The sequence below is a fragment of the Pseudorca crassidens genome, chromosome 11 (genome assembly GCF_039906515.1).
Source record: "Pseudorca crassidens isolate mPseCra1 chromosome 11, mPseCra1.hap1, whole genome shotgun sequence".
Lineage (NCBI taxonomy): Eukaryota > Metazoa > Chordata > Mammalia > Artiodactyla > Delphinidae > Pseudorca > Pseudorca crassidens.
The window spans coordinates 458,548-480,009 of record NC_090306.1 but is presented as its reverse complement, the minus strand read 5'-3'; the positions used below and the strand labels follow the sequence as shown (position 1 = coordinate 480,009).

The 21,462-nt window shown below is 50.0% G+C and overlaps 1 protein-coding gene across 31 annotated transcripts in view; it reads right to left on the bottom strand.

Moving 5' to 3' along the window:
* MICAL3 (microtubule associated monooxygenase, calponin and LIM domain containing 3) overlaps window positions 1-21,462 on the bottom strand; it is a 178,404-nt gene that overhangs the window by 93,848 nt on the left and 63,094 nt on the right. For 30 of the 31 annotated variants that reach the window (XR_010947403.1, XM_067755911.1, XM_067755917.1 and 27 more), the window contains 6 exons: window positions 7,914-8,252; window positions 5,792-5,999; window positions 3,853-3,969; window positions 3,344-3,445; window positions 2,666-2,821; window positions 1,605-1,705 (listed from right to left, as the gene is read on the bottom strand). Coding sequence is in view for 30 of the 31 variants with exons in the window: in XM_067755911.1 (XP_067612012.1) it covers window positions 1,605-1,705; window positions 2,666-2,821; window positions 3,344-3,445; window positions 3,853-3,969; window positions 5,792-5,999; window positions 7,914-8,177 (948 nt within the window). In the remaining variant the exon portion in view is untranslated. Of the gene's footprint in view, window positions 1-1,604; window positions 1,706-2,665; window positions 2,822-3,343; window positions 3,446-3,852; window positions 3,970-5,791; window positions 6,000-7,913; window positions 8,253-14,048; window positions 14,230-21,462 lie in introns of all 31 variants that reach the window. The other variant, XM_067755914.1, reaches the window with a different exon arrangement.

Below are 21,462 nucleotides of genomic sequence, written 5' to 3'. Positions count from 1 at the left end.
AGCTGGACCTACACGGGACACTCAACCTTGCATAGCTCATCGAACCCAAAGGAAAAACCTGAAAGCTTCAGTGCCAGAGGGATGAGGAGGTGGGGGCAATAGGAGTCCTGGGGGCCGGGAAGAAATACACTGAAAAGTGGAACAGAAGTCTTCAAAACAATACACAAGATTCTGAAAGTCCCCATAGTAATCCACCAGCAAAGAAAAACAATGATGAGGGAAAAGGGCTTTCCACAGAAGGGATCGAGAAACTCCCTTTCTGTTTTGGAGGCTCTGGCACACTGAGCCAAGTCTTTCTTCTCAAGTGGGACCTAAGCTTTCCAAGTGCCCCTGATGGTACTTTCCGCTGGCACTACAAGATGTAAGAGCCGAACACAAATACTCAGGTTGGTCCCGGAAACTGTTTGTTCAACACTTAGTAAGTGGCCACCATGGGCTCTAAGTCTTAGCTTGGTCCCAAGGCATACCAATGGGTTCACCGGCTATTTCTTACTGATAGAGCATCCAACTAAATATATCTTGCTCACGCTTTTGTCAGAATGGGCTGTGCCCACTGCTCTGTCCTGTTCTCCTCACACGCATAAGGGGCCACGGGGCTGAGACACAGACACGAGGTCCACGAGCTCCCAGCTCCCAGTTCCCCAGCACCGCCTGCAGACAAGGCAGCACCATAACTCAGACTGCAGTCACCCGACTCATCATCACCCTGCAAAGACAAAGGACATCCTGAAATTCAGCCGCCAGTCTGCGCTGGGAACTGCACAGGCCTGAATCACCGCATCTGGTGCCTCTTCTCTCCACTCAACACACAGGGACAGTTAATTCTCAAATCCAGACCAACAAGACCAAGTTAAGACTTAAGAAACTCTCCTTAAGGAGCCATCCACCTGTGGTTCTCTGCGTCCACATTCTGTCATCATCCCAGGGAATCTCATACAATTAGTCATCTGGAAAAAAGGCTTAGCTGGCCCTGGCTCTGGGTGAACAAGAGCCCTCATTGTCAGGCCATAAAGAGGTCCAAATATAGCCTGATCCAGGCACTGTAACCATACCTGCAGTAAAGCCAGAACCGTTCTCAGGCTCCCATAAACACCAGTTTTTGCTTCTTGGTCTAACTCCCTTCCCTCTATAACCCCCTCCCAAAAGATGACCTACTAACCAACCAATAATCGGTCATATATGGAACTCATCATAACCACAAACAGAATCACCTGAAATTAAAATGAATATCTATGCATGAAATGCTATCTGAGATTTGCTTTGCACAGCCCAAAGTGGGAGTGGGGAGTGGGCTGGGGTACTCCTGGGACAGTGCTGGCCACGTGCTGACAACTGCTAATGCTGGATAACGGGCACATCGGGGTTCATTACACAAGTCTCTCCACTTTTGTTCGTGCTTGAAATTTTCCATAATAGAAGATTTTTTTTAAGTTAAACTAAAAAACATCAGAGGAGTACAAAGTACATGGTCCCAGGAGATGAGTGAGGCACTCATTTTCATCCCCTTGCAGGAAAAAACTCATCAGACAATAAAATTCTTTCTCTTGGTAATCACATGACCCAGTACAACATAAAAAGCGGTTTAAAAGAAATCCGCGACTCACGTGCAGTATCACCCCTTTGTCCAGTAAACTCTGCTTTTTGGCTGTCATAACAAAATAGTGTGTGTCATCTTTGTAGTAGACGATGTTCTCCAAATCGATCCCTGCAACAGAGAACAACATGCACATAAGGGTCTGCTGAGATGAAGGTGGGTTAGGCAGCCAGAGAGACTCTCCTGGCCCACAGAGGCCAGGGTTGTGGAACTCCAGACAGGGAACGAGAAAATGAAAAAGGCACCTGAGGCTGATCCTCACCTCCTGCACATTTGTTCATGAAAAGGGGGGGAGCTCTGGTTATCCTCACACTGCTCTGCATTCACCTGACACCCTGTTATCCTGGCAACAGCAATCAATCAGAAGCAGAAACACAAGGATGGGAAGAAAGGAGAGGTTAACCTCTAGTAAGAGGGTTTGAGTCAGTTCTCAGGTTAAACCTCTTTGATGCTCGTCAAGGCAACGGGGGAATCTCCTGGACTCTCACGGGCAGGACAGACAACTGGATGCCTGGAAGTACAGAGTGCACTACTGGCTCTTTAATTCGATTAACGTGAAAAACAGATGCAGTGGGAAGAAACCATGTTCTTCCAGAAAATAGGTAAGTGGAATTTGCCACACATTTTTATTACAGCAAAATGTCTAAGTGAATCCATCTATTCACAAGCTATCATACAACAACCTCATTTCTATCTAGCACGTGGTTTACTTCAAAGCCAAACAAACTCAGGAAAAAGAAGACACACTCAACACCTAGCGTCAGGTTCTCAACAAACCAGAGCTCCCCTCCAACAGCCGAAGGTGTCAGGCACCACCATGCAGAGGCAGGCAGGGGGAAGGGCTGGAGGAGCAGCCCATCCCTGCAATGAGGACAAAGGACACCCGAGTAGGAGACAGAGACACAGAAAGCATAACGCTCAGAATGAAGCACGGGAGTGAAGAAGGAGCAGAGGGGCAAACAACACAGCAGTTTCACTGATGACCCCCCCCCCGACCAAACCCTCCAAGAGAAAGATCACAAGCGGTATTTAAATTTCTATCCTTTTTGCTGTGGAGGCATTGACACCAACCTGTGGCTTCCCTCAGTTCCTGGAAAAATTTTTGGTTGAATATAAAAGCCACACCACTGATCTCTTCCACTTTGGCTTCTGCGGTTGTATTTCGGTTAATAAAATTTGCTGTAATGGCAATGGCCAGTTTGCCACGAAATTCTTTCCGACGAAATCCTGGAAGGAAAGAAATTTTCAGAGGTGGCAAAAGCTGGCTAAAGAAGGAAGATCACGTCACACAGGCGGGGCGCTGAGGAAGACATGAGGGAATATGGGGATGGGAATCAACGGGAAGGTTTTAGGGCAGCTCTCCTCTATCTGGAAATAAGGTGTTTACCTCCCAAAGACTGTAACAATCCAGGAAAGACGTCAGTCACCCACAACTAACACACCGCTGGAAATCTGACAGACCAGAACAGTACTCAGTACAAGGGGTTCCATTTCATAAAAAGGGACGCCGTCTGCTTTAATAACTTAGGTTTAATCCTGCAATGTTCCCTGCTCACGGGTGGCTTGTCTCCCTGTGCCCTGGAGAAGTGGCCCAGTACCAGCTGGCGGGGCGAAGGTGGGGCCTGCCGTTCACCCAGCCTAGGCAGCGCACGCGTGAGGATTCTCAGGAGCGGGGCCTCTGAAGACACAAGCTCTTGGCAGGGTTCCTCCACATGAAGCAGGTGAAGGAGACAGGAGCACTACCCGTACCTTCCAAGGTGTTCCTGCGGCCATCCCCTCCAATGATCACTTCAAACTCATATTCTGATACAGGATGGGTTTTGGGGTGCACCAGGGCCCGCCAACCTATCCCTGCGGACGGAAGTCAAAATGAAGGTTATCACCCAGACCCATTCATATATCTAAGACATCTCTAGGCACCCAGGTGTGCAGACTGCACAAAACCCCACGCCAAAAACACACCAGGCATAAAAGCATGGGGTACAAACCAAAGAGAGAAAGAAGCCTCGAGGAAGGGTCACAAAGGAACGTCCCCACCACACGACTTCCTATAACAAATCCAAGCCCTTGTAATGTCTAATACTATGTCAGAGGCCTCCTCATAAGTCAAAAGTTCCTCCAAAGACGCAGGCTGTGCAAATGGAGACACCCCTTTAACTAGCTCTGAAAACAACCCTCAGATTCCTCTCTTCTCCCTGGATCTCATCTTTCCTCACCTCTTCAAGGCCCTTTTATCCCTCCTTCATTTGTTCACTCACGTTCATTTTCTTGGTCCTCAGGAGGCTCCACAAGTCCTTGGAATTCCACATTGACATGGATTTCAATGCCTAGGATCAATGCTACTTTCAAAAGTATTAGTTGAAGCTGACGGATACCTGGGTGAACAGGAAGATTACAGGAGTGAGGGCCCACCGGGTAGAGAGGACAAGTCAGCATCACTGCTCCGGTCCCCTCGTCCATCAATGCAGAGTTTATCCAGATGCTCAAAGCCACCTACAGCAGGCGGCTCTTCTGAGCCATGCTCCATAGCGTCTTCTTTTCTTTCTCAAGGGCAAATACAATTCAGTGCAAGAGGTGTTCTAGAGAGACACACAAGCCTACCTCTCAAAAGCTCTGAGACAGAAGGAGACTCTCCCTTCCATCCTCCCTGACACAGAGCCACAGTGACCGAGCAGCACCTACGATCCTGACAGGACTCACCACAGGAGGCAGAAGACAGGCACCCCCAGGGGTGCTTCCAATTGGATACAAAGGGCTGCCTCACTTCCTGAATTGCCCACGGCATCTCTCTCTCAGCCTGTTCCCTCACTGATCTTCACACACTCTTACATGCTGAGAGGGGATCCCTCAAACCAACCTTAGTCTCTTACCATTCCCCCTCCCACCACTGGTCTACGGCTGCAGAAACTAAGGCTCAAAATAATTGAAAAGCTTGCTCATTATCATAGTGAGACTTATTTATTTGTTCAGTGTCCAATGAATAGTTCCCAGGTGTCAGACACGGATGGCCCCAGGTACACTGAGAGAAAGTCTGGGCCCTGATGTGGGACCCTCTCAGCTCCAAGACAAATTCTGCCACACACAAGGCAGACAAGTCCGCTGATATACTGACCTCGGTCTACTGTTAACACCGACTGCCTACAGGCTGTGACCAATGAGCTAGGAATACGTGCTAGTCCTCCACGCAGCCGTCTCGGCTATCTCCCCCACTTTGCACCGTTCCACGTCACACTCCCAAAGACTTGTTAAATCCCCTGCTAGTGCACATCTCATTCCTGCAGATGGCTGTTACCCACTGCAGCCCGACAGATGCACAGAGTGCTTCTGCTGCCGGTGGAATGTGGCATCTGCTGGCCAGTGTCTGATAAACTGGCACAACTGCTTCAAAGAGCAAAGGGTTGAGTAGCTGAATGTTTACAGAACACATCTGAGGAGCTCAGAACAACAGTTCCTTGATAAGGCTGTCCTGCAATCATTAATGATGATCAACAGACAAGACTTCAACTTCATAATGTAGACAACAGTCTGTTCTGAACCGCTTTTCAGAGCGGCATGAAAACAAAAGCACCGTCTGCATTAACTTCTACTGCCTCGAGCACAGGCCCAGGCTGAGCTTGGAGGGGACAGGAGGAGAGCAGGAGCCCTCCACGCTGCAGACCTCACGAGAATCACTCGGCCAAAGGGATCCCACTATCTACTTGCCACTCACAGCCAGCCTAGGAGTCTGCTTCCTTCATCACTGTGGCTCCCCAGGACCGTCCCCAGAGTCTTTGTTCTCACATTAGGAGAGTACCCACCTAGCACACCACAGCAAGCTGCATACCTCGTGCTTCTCCCATCGGACTAAGAGCCACCAGAGGGTCAAAGCCCAAACTGGCAGTCTGTTTCCTAGCCTGGCCCCAATCCTATCCCACCCACTGCCGGTGCTCAGTAAGCGCTCAGGATGTTAGAATTCCTTAAGCTAAACTCATTTCATAGGAGACACCCTGGTAGTTAAGAATCTCAGGTTACAGAACCACTGGAGGGCAGGTATTTTGACTCCAAGCTGAGTGTGTTTTCTACACAATAGATACTAAGGATGTCAGGACACACTGGGCTTCTGAGTACAAATTCCTCTGGTAATCTGCCTGACTCTTTCTCCTGAAAAATGAGTAGAGGGTAGGCGTGGGATCCTACAGAAGAACTGATTTTACTTACTGATGTGGTCGATGGCTCCAGCACAGAACTTGCCGTAGAACTTCTTGGCACCCAGGCCTCGCAGGTCGTGTATGGTGAATGGCCAGAGATGCAAGACATTGTTGCGGGAGAAGGCATCTCGTTTCTCAATCACGACCACCTTAGCTCCCAATAAGGATAAATCGATGGCTGTGCGGAGACCGCAGGGGCCAGCTCCAATGATGAGACACTGAAAAACACAGCTGCTTTCAGGGCGAAGGCAGCACCTCTTGAGCGCATAACCACCATTCCCTAAAGCCCCCCAGTAGGGCTACTCTCCCCATGACCAAGAAACCTTCAAACCCATCCGGGTCAGAGCGGAGTGCCTGCAATGGCTTCAGAGAAAAGCTGTGGGCGCTCTGGATGGAGGAGACTTAACTGTAAGTGCTGGACAGAAACTCAGACGTGGCACCTGCAGATCACATTTATCTGGGTCCTCACATCAACACACAATATGAAGATCACATCTCATCTCTCAACAACAGGAAAAAACCTTCTCGAAGGTTTCTAAGTCAAGCAGATCTCTCTGTCCACAGAGGCACAGATCATTAAATACAAAGCCAAGCAATCTTAGGGTCCTGGAATGGACCTACCACTTGAGAGACTCCAAGGTGGTAATTTTCAAGAGCCAAAGTTTTATGTGCAGAAAAGAGTTCTAAAACCACCAACTTTAGACTGAAAATCCAGGGAAATGATCTTGAAGATCCATATTCTAGAGAAGTACTCAGGGTGAGACCACACACTTATCTTAACTAGTTGGCATGCACGTTCAGAAGAAAGACATGCACTGTTTCTGGCTTCCAATTCCTTTTATTCTGTTTTCTTTTTCCATATGAATTTATTTATTTATTTATTTATATTTTTAATTTTGGCTGTGTTGGGTCTTCGTTGCTGTGCACGGGCTTTCTCTAGTTGCAGCGAGTGGGGGCTACTCTTCGTTGTGGTGCGCGGGCTTCTCATTGCGGTGGCTTCTCTTGTTGCAGAGCATGGGCTCTAGGTGCGTGGGCTTCAGTAGTTGTGGCTCGCGGGCTCTAGAGCGCAGGCTCAGTAGTTGTGGCGCACAGGATTAGTTGCTCCGCGGCATGTAGGATCTTCCCGGACCAGTGCTCAAACCCATGTCCCTTGCACTGGCAGGCAGATTCTTAACCCCTGTACCACCAGGGAAGCCCCTCCAATGCAGCCAAAAATAAATAAATAAATTTATATATATATATATATATATATATATATATATACGTATATGTGTGTGTATGTGTATATATATATGTATGTATATATATAAAACTCTAGAGTGCACTTGAATTACTTGCATTTTGTGGATGAATATCTACCCAAATGCAAACCAACACAGGGCAAGTTAAGGCTCTTGAAAGGACAGGAACAACAGTCACAAAGTCATCTGCAACTTCATTTCCCTGCTAGCTTTTCCGAACTTCTCACAGAAAGTGCTCTTACTAAGGAGGAGAGCAGGAATGTATTACCTTTCTCCTCTCCCCACGCCTCCCCCTGCACAGGTGACTTGGCATCTCGGGTCTTTGCCCAGGCCTACCCGTTTCATGGAAACTCTATTTCTCTAGATTGTGAAGAAAGCAAAAGAAATACTTTGGTTTACAAAGCCCTTGCTTATCAAGATAGACCTCTGGAAAATGGATGAAAGGAGGTCTGAAGCCTGTGGGCAAATACTCTACACCTTACCAGAGGCTGAGTCTGGAACAATGACTTTGCCAAGCGCCAGGCTGCCACGGTCAGACAGGACACTGACAGGGCCTGGCTACCTCTTTGCTCAGAGGCCTGCATCCTCCTAACAGTCTGAGATCCAACTAGAGCCTCAGCAAAATCAAACAACTCCTGTGGTGTTTGACTGCAGGGTTGTTCTCAGTAGCTGAAACCCCGAATGTTCCTATGTGAATCCACGAGATAAAAATGGGGCACACAGAACAGTCGAATGAACGAACACAGGTAGCGGATCCACAGAGTTCTGCCGCAGTGTGAGCTTGACGGCCTCCCTAGGCTGTGGCCTCACCAGGCTACCTCCACCCAATGCTCTCTCCTTCTCCAGCTGAGTCCCTGGGTCAGTGCCCAGGGCCTGGGCGGCCGCCCCTACCTTAGTGTTAGTGCACGCCTTTCCCTTCTTGTAGTCTTTGTGGCTGCCCCGCTTGTCCAGCTTTGCCCAGAGGGCCTTGGCTCTCCAGTAGTTGAGCTTGGACTTGAGCTTGTGGTAAAAGGAGCGGTGGTCCTTAGGCTTCAGTTCCAGGTGGTCGCAGAGCTCTTGGAAGGCCTTGAGTGTCCCCTTGCAAGTGGTGGCCTGCACGAACCGGTCAAAGAGGATGTGAGCCCGATTCGTCGCCTCGTTCTTACGCTCCTCCATGTCGCCCCACTCTCAAGCCCCTGACAAATGGGGCGGTGGGGGGGCTGTCGATCCACCTGACGCCGTCACGTTAATCTAATAAAGAAAGAAAGAGGAACGGTTAGCAAATCCAAAGCTGCATCTAGAAACGTTTTCTAGGAGACATAGCTTTTCAGAGTGCACTGCCTAAGTGTTGCAGGCACTCGTTACACAAGCGTGGTGAGCTGCCCGTCCTCTAGACTCCAGGCGCCGTCTGAGACACCGCGGGCAGGGAAATGAGGAAGACTGCGGTTGCTTTCAAGGATCTTACAGTTTAGTGGGTGAACAGAAGCTTAGATGTGCCCTACTAAATGTCAGAGAGAGAGAGGCTCAAGGGATGTGGGAACGCAGGGGAAGAGCGCCTACGTCATGGGGGAGGGATCCTCATCCAGGATGAGCCTCTGAGGGATGACATCTGAGGGTTTCAGGATAAATTAGTGTCAGCCAGGCAGGGAGGAAGCACAGGACGTGGAAAAGGAAGTAAACTGGAAGGCTTGCAAGGGACTCTTGCAGATGAAAGGGTCAGGGATGCTTCCCGTGGAGTGGGTGGTGAGCCCAGGCCGAGGGATTACAAACAGAAGCCCTCATCTGTGGCAGGTTCCCTGTTACAGCTGAGCTGCCTTAGTGGAGGGGCTCACTAGGCAGTCGGCTGAGTCGGCTCGGGGGCACAGCACACAGGTGGTAGCTGGCCTGTGAAGCCTGGCCAGATCACACGGGGGAGCCCTGGGCTCCGGGGGAGATCTGGACTCAGCGAGGGAGGAGCCGGCAGCCAAGGGCGAGCGTGCTCTGAAGAGCTTCTGAGGCGCAGCGGAGGGGTCTGAGAGCAGAGCCAAGGCCGGCGTTTAGGGACCGAAGTCCTGCCGTGCGGACGGCACGCGGCAGGCGGGATTTTACAGCCAGTCCATTTTGCCCACAAAGAAGCCTGACAGCAGTAATGACGCCGCCTGCACCTCCCACTCATCAAAACCCTCCAGCACCTACCAGCCTACGTCTGCTGGGAGAAGCTTCAAGAAGGGAGGGGCCCCGCAAGCACTCCTTCACCCACTCCCTGCCTTGGGTCTGTACCACACTTACTTGTCATCACTGCGGAGAACTGCTGCTGGGGGCGGGAGGCAAAGGGCCAGAGGCTGGAACAGGGCGAGCAGAGAGGCAGGGCAGGGCAACAAGACGAGCAGCGCCTCGGCCCTGGGTCCACACGCGCCGGGCCCGGGCTGCCCCACTCGGCCTCAGCTCTCCCTTGCGTGAGGTGAGGGTGGATGCCCCGAGTTCAGTGTGGGAAAACCCTCCCAGCCACAGGACTCAGGCCCAGGGCTCCAGACGACTTCCCGCCGGGTGACAAACAGGGCTGAGCCCGAGCTCTGCTTTAAAGAGGACCTGCTCGTGGAGATGGCAGGGGATGGAGGAAGGGAGCTGCTGACCCACTGTGTTGGGGGGAGGAGGGGTGGAAGTGAGGAGTGACCCGCTATTTACTGAACCAGCCCAGGGCAAAGGGAGCCACCAAACTATGTGCTGTGAGACCTCTGCTTGCCTCCCCAGGCCTGGAAGAGCCCCACGTCCCGTCCTGAAGCTCTTGCAGGCGGGAGAAGCCCCCTTGGGAAGCAGGAATAAGATTCTGCTTCTTTCCACACTTCACCGTGTATTATAAGGTTGAATCGAACCAACTGGAGGTGTGGGTGGTTTCCTGAGAGAAGGCAATACCTAAATAAGAGGAACTGCCACTTTCCTCTTGTGTTTTCTGTGTCAACAGACACAGCACTTGTTCTGCGGAGGCCGAGGTGAAGGATGGTAATTCTTTACCTGAAACACACTGACTTGGCTTCTCATCTCAAATACATCACTAACTCAACAACCCCTCCTATGCACACTGCTAAACAACAGCTTGTCCCAATAGCCACGTGGCCAAGAGTCCAACAAGAAATGGAACTAACCTGCAGTTTCCCCTAAATAAAAGTTTATTCTAGGTCGTGCTAAGCAGCAAGAGAAATATTTTAAAGTTTCTGAAAAGAGCCCATTCTTCTTCTTACAAGTCAATGCTCATCTTAGAAACTGCAGGTAGTCAAAAGACAGCTTTTAAGTGGCAGAGAAAACCAGACATGCTCATCCAGAAGCAGAAGAAAGGGTAATAACCCACGACTAGAAACAAGGGTCCCGGGTGTTGCCCGTCGGGGCCTCTGCAGCTTTATTTGCTTTGCTCGTGCAGCCAGCGCTCCTGCCCGTGCGTGCCCCATGTGTGTGCACAGCTCTCTCGAACCCCACCAGAGTCACAGTGTTTAGAAAGCTTTGAACACACCGGCTCTGATCTCTCTGCCTCTCGTCAAGAAAGAAAATGATTTTTCTTTGTTCCTGAACAGCAGCAGCCACCTTCCACGCCCTGCCAGGATCTGGAGCCCGAGGTACCACCGTGTTCTAGCTGACACCGACACGCTCAAGATCCTGCGACATGCATTTCTAAAGGCCTTTCCCCTGTCTCACCCCACCCTAAAAGAGTCTCGGCATTTATTTTCAAAGAAGAATTCTGATGTGTGGGCTAACACCCCCTTGGTTGGCTGTAGCCCACCCTGTTTGAAACAAACATTTACTTCCAAAGAGCTGAGCACTTGCTCAAATCAAACCTCACCACAGATGAACACCTTCATTAATAACTGGCCCCCAATCCTTCTGCTGATGCAAAACACTTTCAAATGAACAGGTTCCAGCCACTCCCGGACAGCTGCAGAGAGCCTGCTTGCAAGAGGCAGACAGGGAGTAAGTGCCCAGTGTAAGAGAGTTCCACCTGCAGGTCACTAATGACAACAGATAAGTAGAGGGAAGCTGGTTCCTGGAACAATGTGACAGGCACCCGAGGTAAGACTACACAAGACCAATTCCCTTGGGCTGCCTCAGCTTTCCCCCTCTGTGAGCCAAGTGGCCGTAGCAGAAGACACTCCAGTGTCTGTTCTGCAGCTCTGCTGGCGGGACAGCCTCGTGCAGCCTGGGAACTACCCGGCACTGGGTTCACGCTAAGAGCAGCTGAGCAGACGGCAGAAGGACCACTCCCGCCATCGCCCTCATGCTTTCATTCCTGAACGTCAAACCCAGGTCGTGCTCCTCCGGGCCTCTCCTGGACCACGCCCATGTGCTGTACGTCCCACTAGCCAGGGAAAATCAACAGTCATAAGCGCAGGAGCCTACACACCAGGAAACCTGGCCAGAAGGTGCCAGAAATCCTGAGGACTGAAAAGTCAAGGTGTGGAAGGAAGGGACGAGGGAAGTGAGGAGCCTGAGGAGAGACGAGGAAGAGGTGGGGTCCGCTCTCCGCACGTCAGTGCGATCTCTGCCACCAGCAATGGCCTGCGAGTTCCATCCCACAGCAGCTGACTGCTGACTCAGAAGCACACTCCTTGGCTGTGGAGGAAAGTGCTAGAGAGACAGCCTATGAAGTGCATGCAGGAACAGAGTTTATGTTTCTATTTATAAGAGTAAAAGGTTGTCACTGACTCATGGCTGGTTTGAGAACACTCAGTCTCTAGCTCTTAGAATAGATGGGTGGTTATTTGAGGGGTGGGGGAGACTTATCTTTAAAAATAGACAAATGAAAGAGAATCGAAACAACAAAATAAGAGTTATACTTCAAGAGTACGAAATCAGAGCCAAGTTTGGTTAATTTTCTCCCTAGCCGCTGCACCACTAATATACTGGCACACGTGCAAATCTGACTCTTACAAAGGATCTATGAAATGCTCCTTTCCTAGCCCATGCAGTCAGAGGCGTGACTTGTCTAAACAGACCTTAGAAGGAAGGCAGATAGGAAGACATGTTTTACAATGTCATTAGGAGGAAAACTAGATGACAAGCGCACTTCAGATTACAAAGATTCCTTCATGTTCTACAGAAACAAGGACCAAAGTAGCCAAATGCCTTGAGTTCTTGGTCAGTCTTTCTGCAAACGGGCCGCTCCAGCCACCACCGTCTGCGGATGGGGACACTGAGTCCCTGGCCTGGGGCATCTGACTGAATCAGACTGCCTGGGAATGAAACTCCTCGCCACCCCAACTGCTTCCCAGCTCCTGTCCCAAAGGCCTCTCACCTCTCATGGCCCCAAGATAAGGTTCTCTAGGTCCCAAGGAAGCAAGCTCAAAATACAAGAAGGAAAGCAGTGCTTCTCACAATTCTTGTTGCTGCCTTTGTTCCATCCTCAGTTCTTCTCTGACTTTTCATCCTATTTAGCATCAGATGGACACTCGGCGGGATGCTGAGGACATCGGAAACCAGCCCCCGTGCCCCTCCCCATTCCATGGATCTGCTCTTTAGTCCCACGCACCGGTCCCCATCCACGCCTGCGATTCCGCAAGTGCATGACTGGAATGGCTCTCTCCTCCACCACCCCAAGGCTTCATCAGGGCAGGGACCGGGTCTCTGCAGCTTCAGCCTGGCCTGCAGTAGGAACACTCTAGTTTCTGTGGAGTTGACAAGGGAAAAGAATCCCTAGTGGAAGTCTGTCTGGAGGTCCCTGCGTGGCTGGGGGAGGTGGAGGAGAAGCGGGGGGATGTTACAGAGGAGAGTTCTATCTAATGTGCCACGAAAATGGGGTGTCTAAGAACAGTCCGCCTGGGCAGGGAAGAGCCACTAGCAAGAATGCAGTGCTTTTGTTATGGATTCTCACATTGCCTTATTCTAGGAGGTGGAACGGCCCTCTCTAGAGGGGTCTGAGAGGAGCCTGGACCATGACCTCTGGGTTCTCTTCCAAGTCTCCAATTCTGAAAGACGCTAACCCCTAATGTTGTATCTTCTCAAAACTTTTTATTTTACTTTCTTTGATAGCAACCTATATCTTCAGGAAAAACACCTACACAATTGACCAAGGAGTCAGAAATGACCTCTGCCCATAGAGAACAGACTTGTGGTTGCCGAGGGGGAGAGGGAAAGGGATGGACTGGGAGTTTGGGGTTGGTAGATGCAAACTATTACATTTAGAATGGATAAACGACAAGGTCCTAATGTACAGCACAGGGAACTATACTCAATAACCTGTGATAAACCATAATGGGAAAGAACATAAAAAAAGAATATATATGTATATGACTGAGTCACTCTGCTGTACAGCAGAGATTGGCACACTGTAAATCAACTATACTTCAATGAAAATTTTTAAAAATATATATAAATGGGATCATTAAAAAGATAAAATATTGAAGGGTCAAAAAAATAAAATATATCTAAAACACAACTTTAAAAAAAAAAAAGAAAAGAAAAGAAATGACTTCTGCCTTTGTCACCCCAAGCAAACACTAACAAGTCCAAGTCAGAGCCGAACACCAGTAAACATAATGGCTGATGCCGATGCAAATGCCAATGTCTGTCCCAAATAACCGGGGAAAACAAAGAGTCAAAAAGAGCAATGCCCCAGCCCCAGTGTCTCAGGAAGAGCATCTTCACCTGCAAAGTGTAGGTAACGTCCAACGAATCACAGGGTTTTGCAGGAACTGAGGTAATGAATGCAAAATGTTTAGCAGTGCCAGGTGCACAGCAAGACCCAGTAAATGGCAGGAGTGTTGTTATTATCTAGTAGTTTATAATCGCATCAACAAAAGGTTATACTCAGCTAAGTAAGTGGCTACTCGTATAACAGAATGAGAGAACTCAGACAGCTCTGTCTTCTGAAAGAAAGAAAAATGTTGTAAAACTTCCTTTGTCCCTCCCTCACTCTTCACCCTCCCCACTCCACTTGTCCCAGAAGGTGTGACAATGGCATTGGGCAGGAGGGGCTAAAGGATAACACCCGAGTGGGCAAGTTCCTGCCAAACTCAGATGTTCAAACAAGAAAGATACAAGGACTGTCAGTGACAGTGAAAACAGCCAACACTGAATACTTACTGGCGGTCAGATCCACACCGCATCTCCACCGTCACCACAATCTACCACCTGCATTTTGCAGGTGTAAAACTGCTGCTTAAAGATGTTTAAACGTCACACATCAGGAAAACGGTGCAGCCAGGTTTTGTATCCAGAGCCCAAGGCCCAAGCCATTCGAAGGAAGACCCACCTGAGAACACAGCTTGAGAAACAAGAGCTCATCAGAACGACGTCCCCGGTCCAGAACCTCCAGGAAGAGCGCTCCGGGTGAACTTCGCAAGGACACACAATACAAGATTCTTTTTCTTCTCACAATTCATCGCTGTATGGGCTCCTCTGAAATGGAGCCCTTTCTCAAATGGAGGTCAGGGCACTCTGGGGTCACAGTGACCCTCTGAGTGGCAGCTGAAAGGCTGAGCGCTCCCCAGCCTGCATCCCTCAGCAGCTCTCGCACCTGAGCCATCTTCAGCACCTCTCAGGAGGTGATCACAAAGCATTTCTGAACCACCCAATGCTACTCCACTCGCTGCAGGAACTCAGGGCAGGACAGGAGGTGAATCTCAACCTACTCACTACCAAAGGTCCAGAGCTGAGGGACAGAGACCAAAAGACCAACCCCTTCCTGCCCACACGTCTGAGAGCCTTGTTATGATCCAGGCTGTCAGGGCAAGGAAAGGGCCTCTGGGTGGGGAGAGAGGCTCACTGAGGTTGTGGGAAAGCGCAACCAAAAGCTGTTTTCTGCACAAGGGCAGGCCCCAATCCACGTATCTTGGCGCTGTGTACCCAGTTCCCGGCACATAGTAGGTGCTCAGTGAGGTTCTGCTGACTAGAAGACTGACTACCCAGCCACCTGCACTTGTGCAGTTGGGAAGTGGTCTGCCTGGCAGTTGTGCAGGGTGACCTCGAGGGCCACTGCTGGACAGGGGCTCAGAGAACACCAAAGCTGCGGCAGCCCAGCGGGATACCGACACTCCCACAAGGACAGCTGTGGAGCTGTAGGGAGACACCTCCGGTATCTCCTGCTCCCGGGGGCAGACCCTGCAGCAAAAGCTTTGTAAACACGTGAACTGCTGGCAAGAGGTTAACGTGGCACCGAATCTGGGGTTTTTCAGTCGTCTGGTCTGCCTACTACCAACTGCCATGAATCACAAAATACACGATGGTCAAGATACGAAGGACCGCCCAGTGTGACCAGCCACCCCACACCTGCATCTTCTGTGTACCGACCACAACACACAAACAGCTGCACTGACAGGCGGCTTTCTACCTTGTGAAGCAGTCTTCACCATCTTTGAGCAGCTTGAAATGTTAATTTCCCAAGGACACAATTTCTAGGTAGAAGACCTCATAGTTTTTACTCCATGGTCCAAAATTTCCCCTTGGAAGTATCCAGAACAAAATTAGTTCCTCTTTTACAGGCCAGCCGTCCAAACATCTGCTATCTTCACGTCCTCCTCAGTTCCTTCAACCATTTCTCTTTTGACGTGGCTTTCAGTTTCTTCACCTCAGCATTCTTCCATAAGCTCCAACGACCATGTCAATACCCATCTCATCTGCCCTCCTTCCGTGAAGATGAACACGCCCACGTGAAGCAACCCATGTGCACCGATCCCACCCCCCTTACTCAAGCACACACACTGCCTCCTGCACTGGTCCTCTCCTCCTGCATCAGTCCCTCCCCCAAACAACTATTTCCACTGACGTAGGCTCTCATCTTTAAAAACCCTGCCCCGTCCCCATCTCCTCTGACCAGTGTTCCCCACTCCCCAGGAGAACTGTCTGTGCTGTGCTCGTGACTTCCTCTCCCACTGTCCCTGAACCTACAACTGTCCCTGAACCTACAACAATGAGGCTTCATTCCCACTGCTCTGCATAAACATCTCATCAAGGACACAGTGATTGTCACACTGTCAAATCCAACGGCCAATCCTCAAGCCTAGTTTCCTCCACCAGCCCAGAGCTCGAGTCACAGCCCACCATGCCTCTCCTCGGCCCTGGGACACCACCCTCCTGGTTCTCCTCTGGGCTCTACAGATACTTTCCTGTGTCCTTTACCGGTCCCTCACATATCCCCACCCTTTGCATGTTGAAATGGTCATGGGGTCACTCAGTCTTTGGGTCTCTTCTCAATCTACATCCACTCCCTGAACATCAGTGGCTTCCTAACTTTTTAAACCGTACACACAGTTCTCTCTATATATAGTTTATGTAAATGTAATTTTTCTTAACAATAAAGCTATTTTTAATTTCAATCAATCAAAATCTTGTAGCTTTTAGAATCTATTGCTCAAGACTGCACGTAAGCAACTTAAATGCAAATCATATTGGTAGCGCTTAGGGGAAGCAGACTGTGTACTTTGTTTTTTTTGCTCTCCACTTCTATTTGATATTTTTATTAGTTATCTGTTTTATACATATTAGTGTAAATATGTCAATCCCAATCTCCCAATTCATCCCATCACCACCACCCACCGCCATAAATGTAATTTTTGAAAAATGTCACAAGTTACCTTTACTACTGAAATATTCTGACGTTTTCTGTTCTCTCATTCTTTAAAGTTGCTGGTCCCCACTATATTGCTTTCATGACCCATTAATGAGACATAACCCACTTTGAAAAACTCTGCCCTCCATGTCCCCCAGTACCATGGACTTAAGTATCCATTTTACATAGACATCGTCACTGCACACAAATTTATTTTCTCTCCTCTGAACCTGTAAAACCAACTGCTTATTTGACATTTCTACTTGGAAATTTGACAAGCATCTCAAACTTAACATGCACACAACCTTGATTCCCATTCCTATCCCCAGCCTGCTTCTTCCTTAGTATTTTCTGCATCTCAGCAAATGACACCAACATCCAGCCAGCTGCTCAATCTAAAACCCTTAGAATTATGCTAATTTCTGTCACATCCCATAGTCAGTTCTTCAGTATCTTCTGTCTGTTCCATCTTCAAAGTACAGCCCAATCCAACCACTCTCCACCATCTTGTCCCCCACCCTCATCAAAGTCATGTCATCCCTCCTTTGGGTTCCTGCAGAGCCCCTCCCTGCTGCCACCGTCCCAGTCCCACCTCCCCCGAATGTTTTCCAATAGTAGCCTGAGCATTCACTCAATGTTGGTCCAATCAGGTTACACCTCTGCTCTACGGCTCCACGGCTTCCCAGCTCAGAGTTAAATCCAAAGTCCTCACAACGGCCTCTGAGGCCCAGAGTGACCTACCGCACTCCCGTCCCCTACGCTCTTTAGGCTCTAGCCAGACTGGCCTCCTTCTTGTTCACCAAGTACCCCCAGCAGCGGCCACCCAGGTCTCTGCATGCCCGGTCTCCCTGCTGATGCTCTCCACCAGATGGCCACATGGCTTTCATTTGTTTGTTTTTTATTTATTTATTTTTGGCTGTGTTGGGTCTTTATTGCTGTGCACTGGCTTTATCTAGTTGTGGTGGGCGGAGGCTACTCTTCGTTGCAGTGCGTGGCCTTCTCATTGCAGTGGCTCCTCCTGTTGAGGAGCACGGGCTCTAGAGTGCAGGCTCACTAGTTGTGGCTCACGGGCTCTAGAGCGCAGGCTCAGTAGTTGTGGCGCACGGGCTTAGTTGCTCCGCGGCATGTGGGATCGCCCCGGACCAGGGCTCCAACCCATGGCCCCTGCGTTGGCAGGCGGATTCTTAACCACTGAGCCACCAGGGAAGCTCCCCACAGCTTCCTCTTCACCTTCTTCAGGGCTTTGCTCAAACATCACCTCGTTAGAGAACCTTTCCTGACCCCCCCCCCCACAGACGAAAGAGCACCCACCTCCCATTTCTCTTTAACCCCCTCACCTTGCTTCATTTTTCCTGTGGCATTTGTTATGACCTGACATAGTGTATGTGACTTATTTGTGTATTGTCCATCTTCTCCAGCAGAATGTAAGCCCCAAATATAAAGAAAAGAGCTCAACTGGAATGTGCCCCTCACTGCCGACACCACCGCACAGAACAACCCGCAAATCTTTATCACTAATGTGTTGCTTCTAAAATCTACCCCCATATTTACGCGCTTTGCTTTCAAGACCCACTGGGACCTTTCAACTATCTTTACTAAAACTCATCTTGTTTGATTCAGCCAGAGTCATGGATGCAGTTCCCATCTTAGCATTAAAACAAACATTTTTACCATGGCCTACAAGGCCCTAGAACAGTGTTTCACAAAATTTTGGTCTTAGGACTCATACTTTATACTCTTAAAAATATTGAGAACCCAAAGATCTATCAATACTTACTGCATGTGAAGTTAAAACTGAGAAAAATTTCAATATTAATTCAGTTTAAAACAATCCATTACACAGTAATTAACATTTTTTCCATAAAATATTTTCCAAAACAAAAATGTAGTGATTAGAGTGATAATGTTTTTACATTGTTGCAAACCTCCTCAATGTCTGGCTTATTTAAGACAGCTGGATTCCCACGTCTGCTTCCTGCACTCCATCTGCTGCAGTATCACGTATCATGCAGCCTCTAGAAAACTCCACCGTACACTCGTGAGCAGAAAAGAGGGGAAAAGTCAAGTATTTCCAGCTTAGTATCACTGTGAAAATAGTGTTAAGCTCACGGACCCCCCCTGAAAAGGTGTCGGGGAGCCCCTATGAGACCCACATCCCATGCCCTTACCTCTCTCACCTCCTGCTACTGCGGCCCCCTTACTCATCCCCTCCGTCACACCGGCTTCCTTCCTGCCCCGTGAACAGACTCTCCCCTCAGCCTGGGCACTCGCTGCTCCTATGTCTGAAATACTCTCCTCCAGATCCAGTCACATATTCAAAAAATACTACCGAGCATCTGTTGTGTGCCAAGCACTTTACTTTTTCCTTTTTTTAAATACATTTATTTTATTTTATTTATTTTTGGCCGCGTTGGGTCTTCGTTGCTGTGCATGGGCTTTCTCTAGTTGTGGCGAGCAGGGGCTACTCTTCGTTGCGGTGTGTGGGCTTCTCATTGCGGTGGCTTCTCTTGTTGCGGAGCACAGGCTCTAGGCACACGGGCTCAGTAGTTGTGGCTCGCGGGTTCTAGAGCACAGGCTCAGTAGTTGTGGCATGCGGGCTCAGTAGTTGTGGCTCGCGGGCTCTAGAGCACAGGCTCAGTAGTTGTGGCTCACGGGCTCTAGAGCGCAAGCTCAGTAGTTGTGGCGCGCAGGCTCAGTAGTTGTGGCTCATGGGCTCTAGAGCACAGGCTCAGTAGTTGTGGCCCGTGGGATCTAGCGTGCAGGCTCAGTAGTTGTGTGCCGAGCACTTTTCTAGGCTCTAGAAACAACACAGTGAACAGAGGGAAAACCTGTCCCTGCCTCCCTGGGTGCCCGTCCTCTGAAGGGGCTGACAGGTGTGTGATGCACCCTCACCACCCTTGGCTGTTATTCGAGTGTCACCTCCACAGTGTGGCCTTCCCTGAGCACACCATTTAAAACTGACCCCCCACCCAGCTTAGCCTCTTGCCCTGTTTTCCCTGAAGCACTCACCATAGTCTGATGTACTATAAATGCCATTTACTGTCTTCCTCTCTAGAATGTGAGCTCTACGAGGACAAGGATTTTTGCTACTTTGCTCCCTGCTGTATCGTCGCACCCAGAATGGGTCCTGACTCAAAGCAGCGCACAACAACTGCCTCTTTTTTGTTGTTGTTGTTGTTTTAATTTATTTTATTTATTTATTTTTGGCTCTGTTGGGTCTTCATTGCTGTATGTGGACTTTCTCTAATTGTGGCGAGCAGGGGATACTCTTCATTGTGGTGTGCGGGCTTCTCATTGCAGTGGCTTCTCTTGTTGCGGAGCATGGGCTCTAGGCACGCGGGCTCAGCAGTTACGGCACGTGGGCTCAGTAGTTGTGGCTCACGGGCTCTAGAGCTCAGGCTCAGCAGTTGTGCACACGGGCTTAGCTGCTCCACGGCATGTGGGATCTTCCCGGACCAGGGCTTGAACCCGTGTCCCCTGCATTGGCAGGCAGATTCTCAACCACTATGCCACTCGGGAAGCCCAACAACTACCTCTTGAATCCATGAACAGATGCGTGACATCAGGGGGTTCAAGTAGAATTCTGTTGGGACGTGAGATGGAAGTCACCAAATGAAAATGGACTGAGAGCCACCAGGATGAGAGCAGGAACACGCAGAATCCTACAAGGGGACCCGCGCCTTTTCCACGGCCACACCTGCTGTGGACCCTCCCTCTATAGACCCCTCCGGCAGACCCCTGCACCCATGCAGCAGGAGAGGAGAGCCGGACAGGAGCCAAGCCCTGGAGGCAGCTTTGTTTTCACAGCCAAATGGTTTCAGAGTAACAGACCCCATGAAAAGAATCTGGTTGCACAGAAGAAGAAGAGTTTATCAGTGTCATGAAGTGTTACAGGGCAGCTCCCAGCCCATCTCCCCCGGAAGCTAAGGGAAAGACCCATAATCTTTCTATATCCGGGGTGTGTGTGTGTGTTTGTGTTTAAAATCTGTCTCAGAAATCCATGCTGCTGTCATAAGTTGGGGTGCCTGCAAAGGCAGCGTTTCCTCACTCACGGCTGAAGACAAAGGGGAGCCGCACCGCCCAGCAGCTTCTGACAAGGCTGCCCAGAGATTAAGTGGAGAAGGTGGGCAAACAGAGACAGACAGCTGGACCCTTGAAACACCAGCTTCAGAGATGGGATAGGGATGGAACTTTTCGGAACAGTAGGAAAAAAAGTCAGCAGCGCAGACTGATGTGGCCACATCAACCTAGAGGGTTGGGAGGGGCGTCAGCACCACCCAGGGATTCAGGCCCCGCAAGCCACACCCACCCCATCCACTCTTAATGCCCCCGTCTCGCAGGAGCAGGGGCCTCACCTTCCCCTTCTCCAGCTCCCACTCACTGTCCTCACCCCTACCCTCCCTGGAGGAGGCCCTTTGTTCTCTGAAACCGGCGCCACCTACTGTGGTACATTTCCCCCCTTTTTGGCCATTTTTAAGTGCACAGTTCAGTGGCATTAAGTACATTCGCGTCCTGTGCAACTATCACCACCACCCACCTGTCATACATTTTAAACTTCTTCCTCCCTCCCAGCCTGCATGCTGGGGTCTCTCCCATCTTCCCACACACCTGTGCACCTTTCCAGCTGCCGGCCCCTCCCTCCTGCTTCCTGAGGGCGCCATCTACCCCTTGCTGTCCCCACCGCATGACCTCCTAACTTCGCCCCATCACCTTTCCCCTCCCTCTGAATCTGGCTTCTGTCCTCATCACTCCACTGAGGGCGCTGTGAAAGGCTCAGACACTTCAACCCCTATCTCACTTGTTCCCGCTCATTTGCTCTTCCTGGAAACCCTCCTCTCCTTGGCTCTGTCTCCTGCTTCTCAACCACTACTATCCTCAGGCTTCTCAGCTCCCTCAAATGGCTACAACTGTTTCAGCTGCCCCTCTCTTCATAAACTGGACGACCCCTAC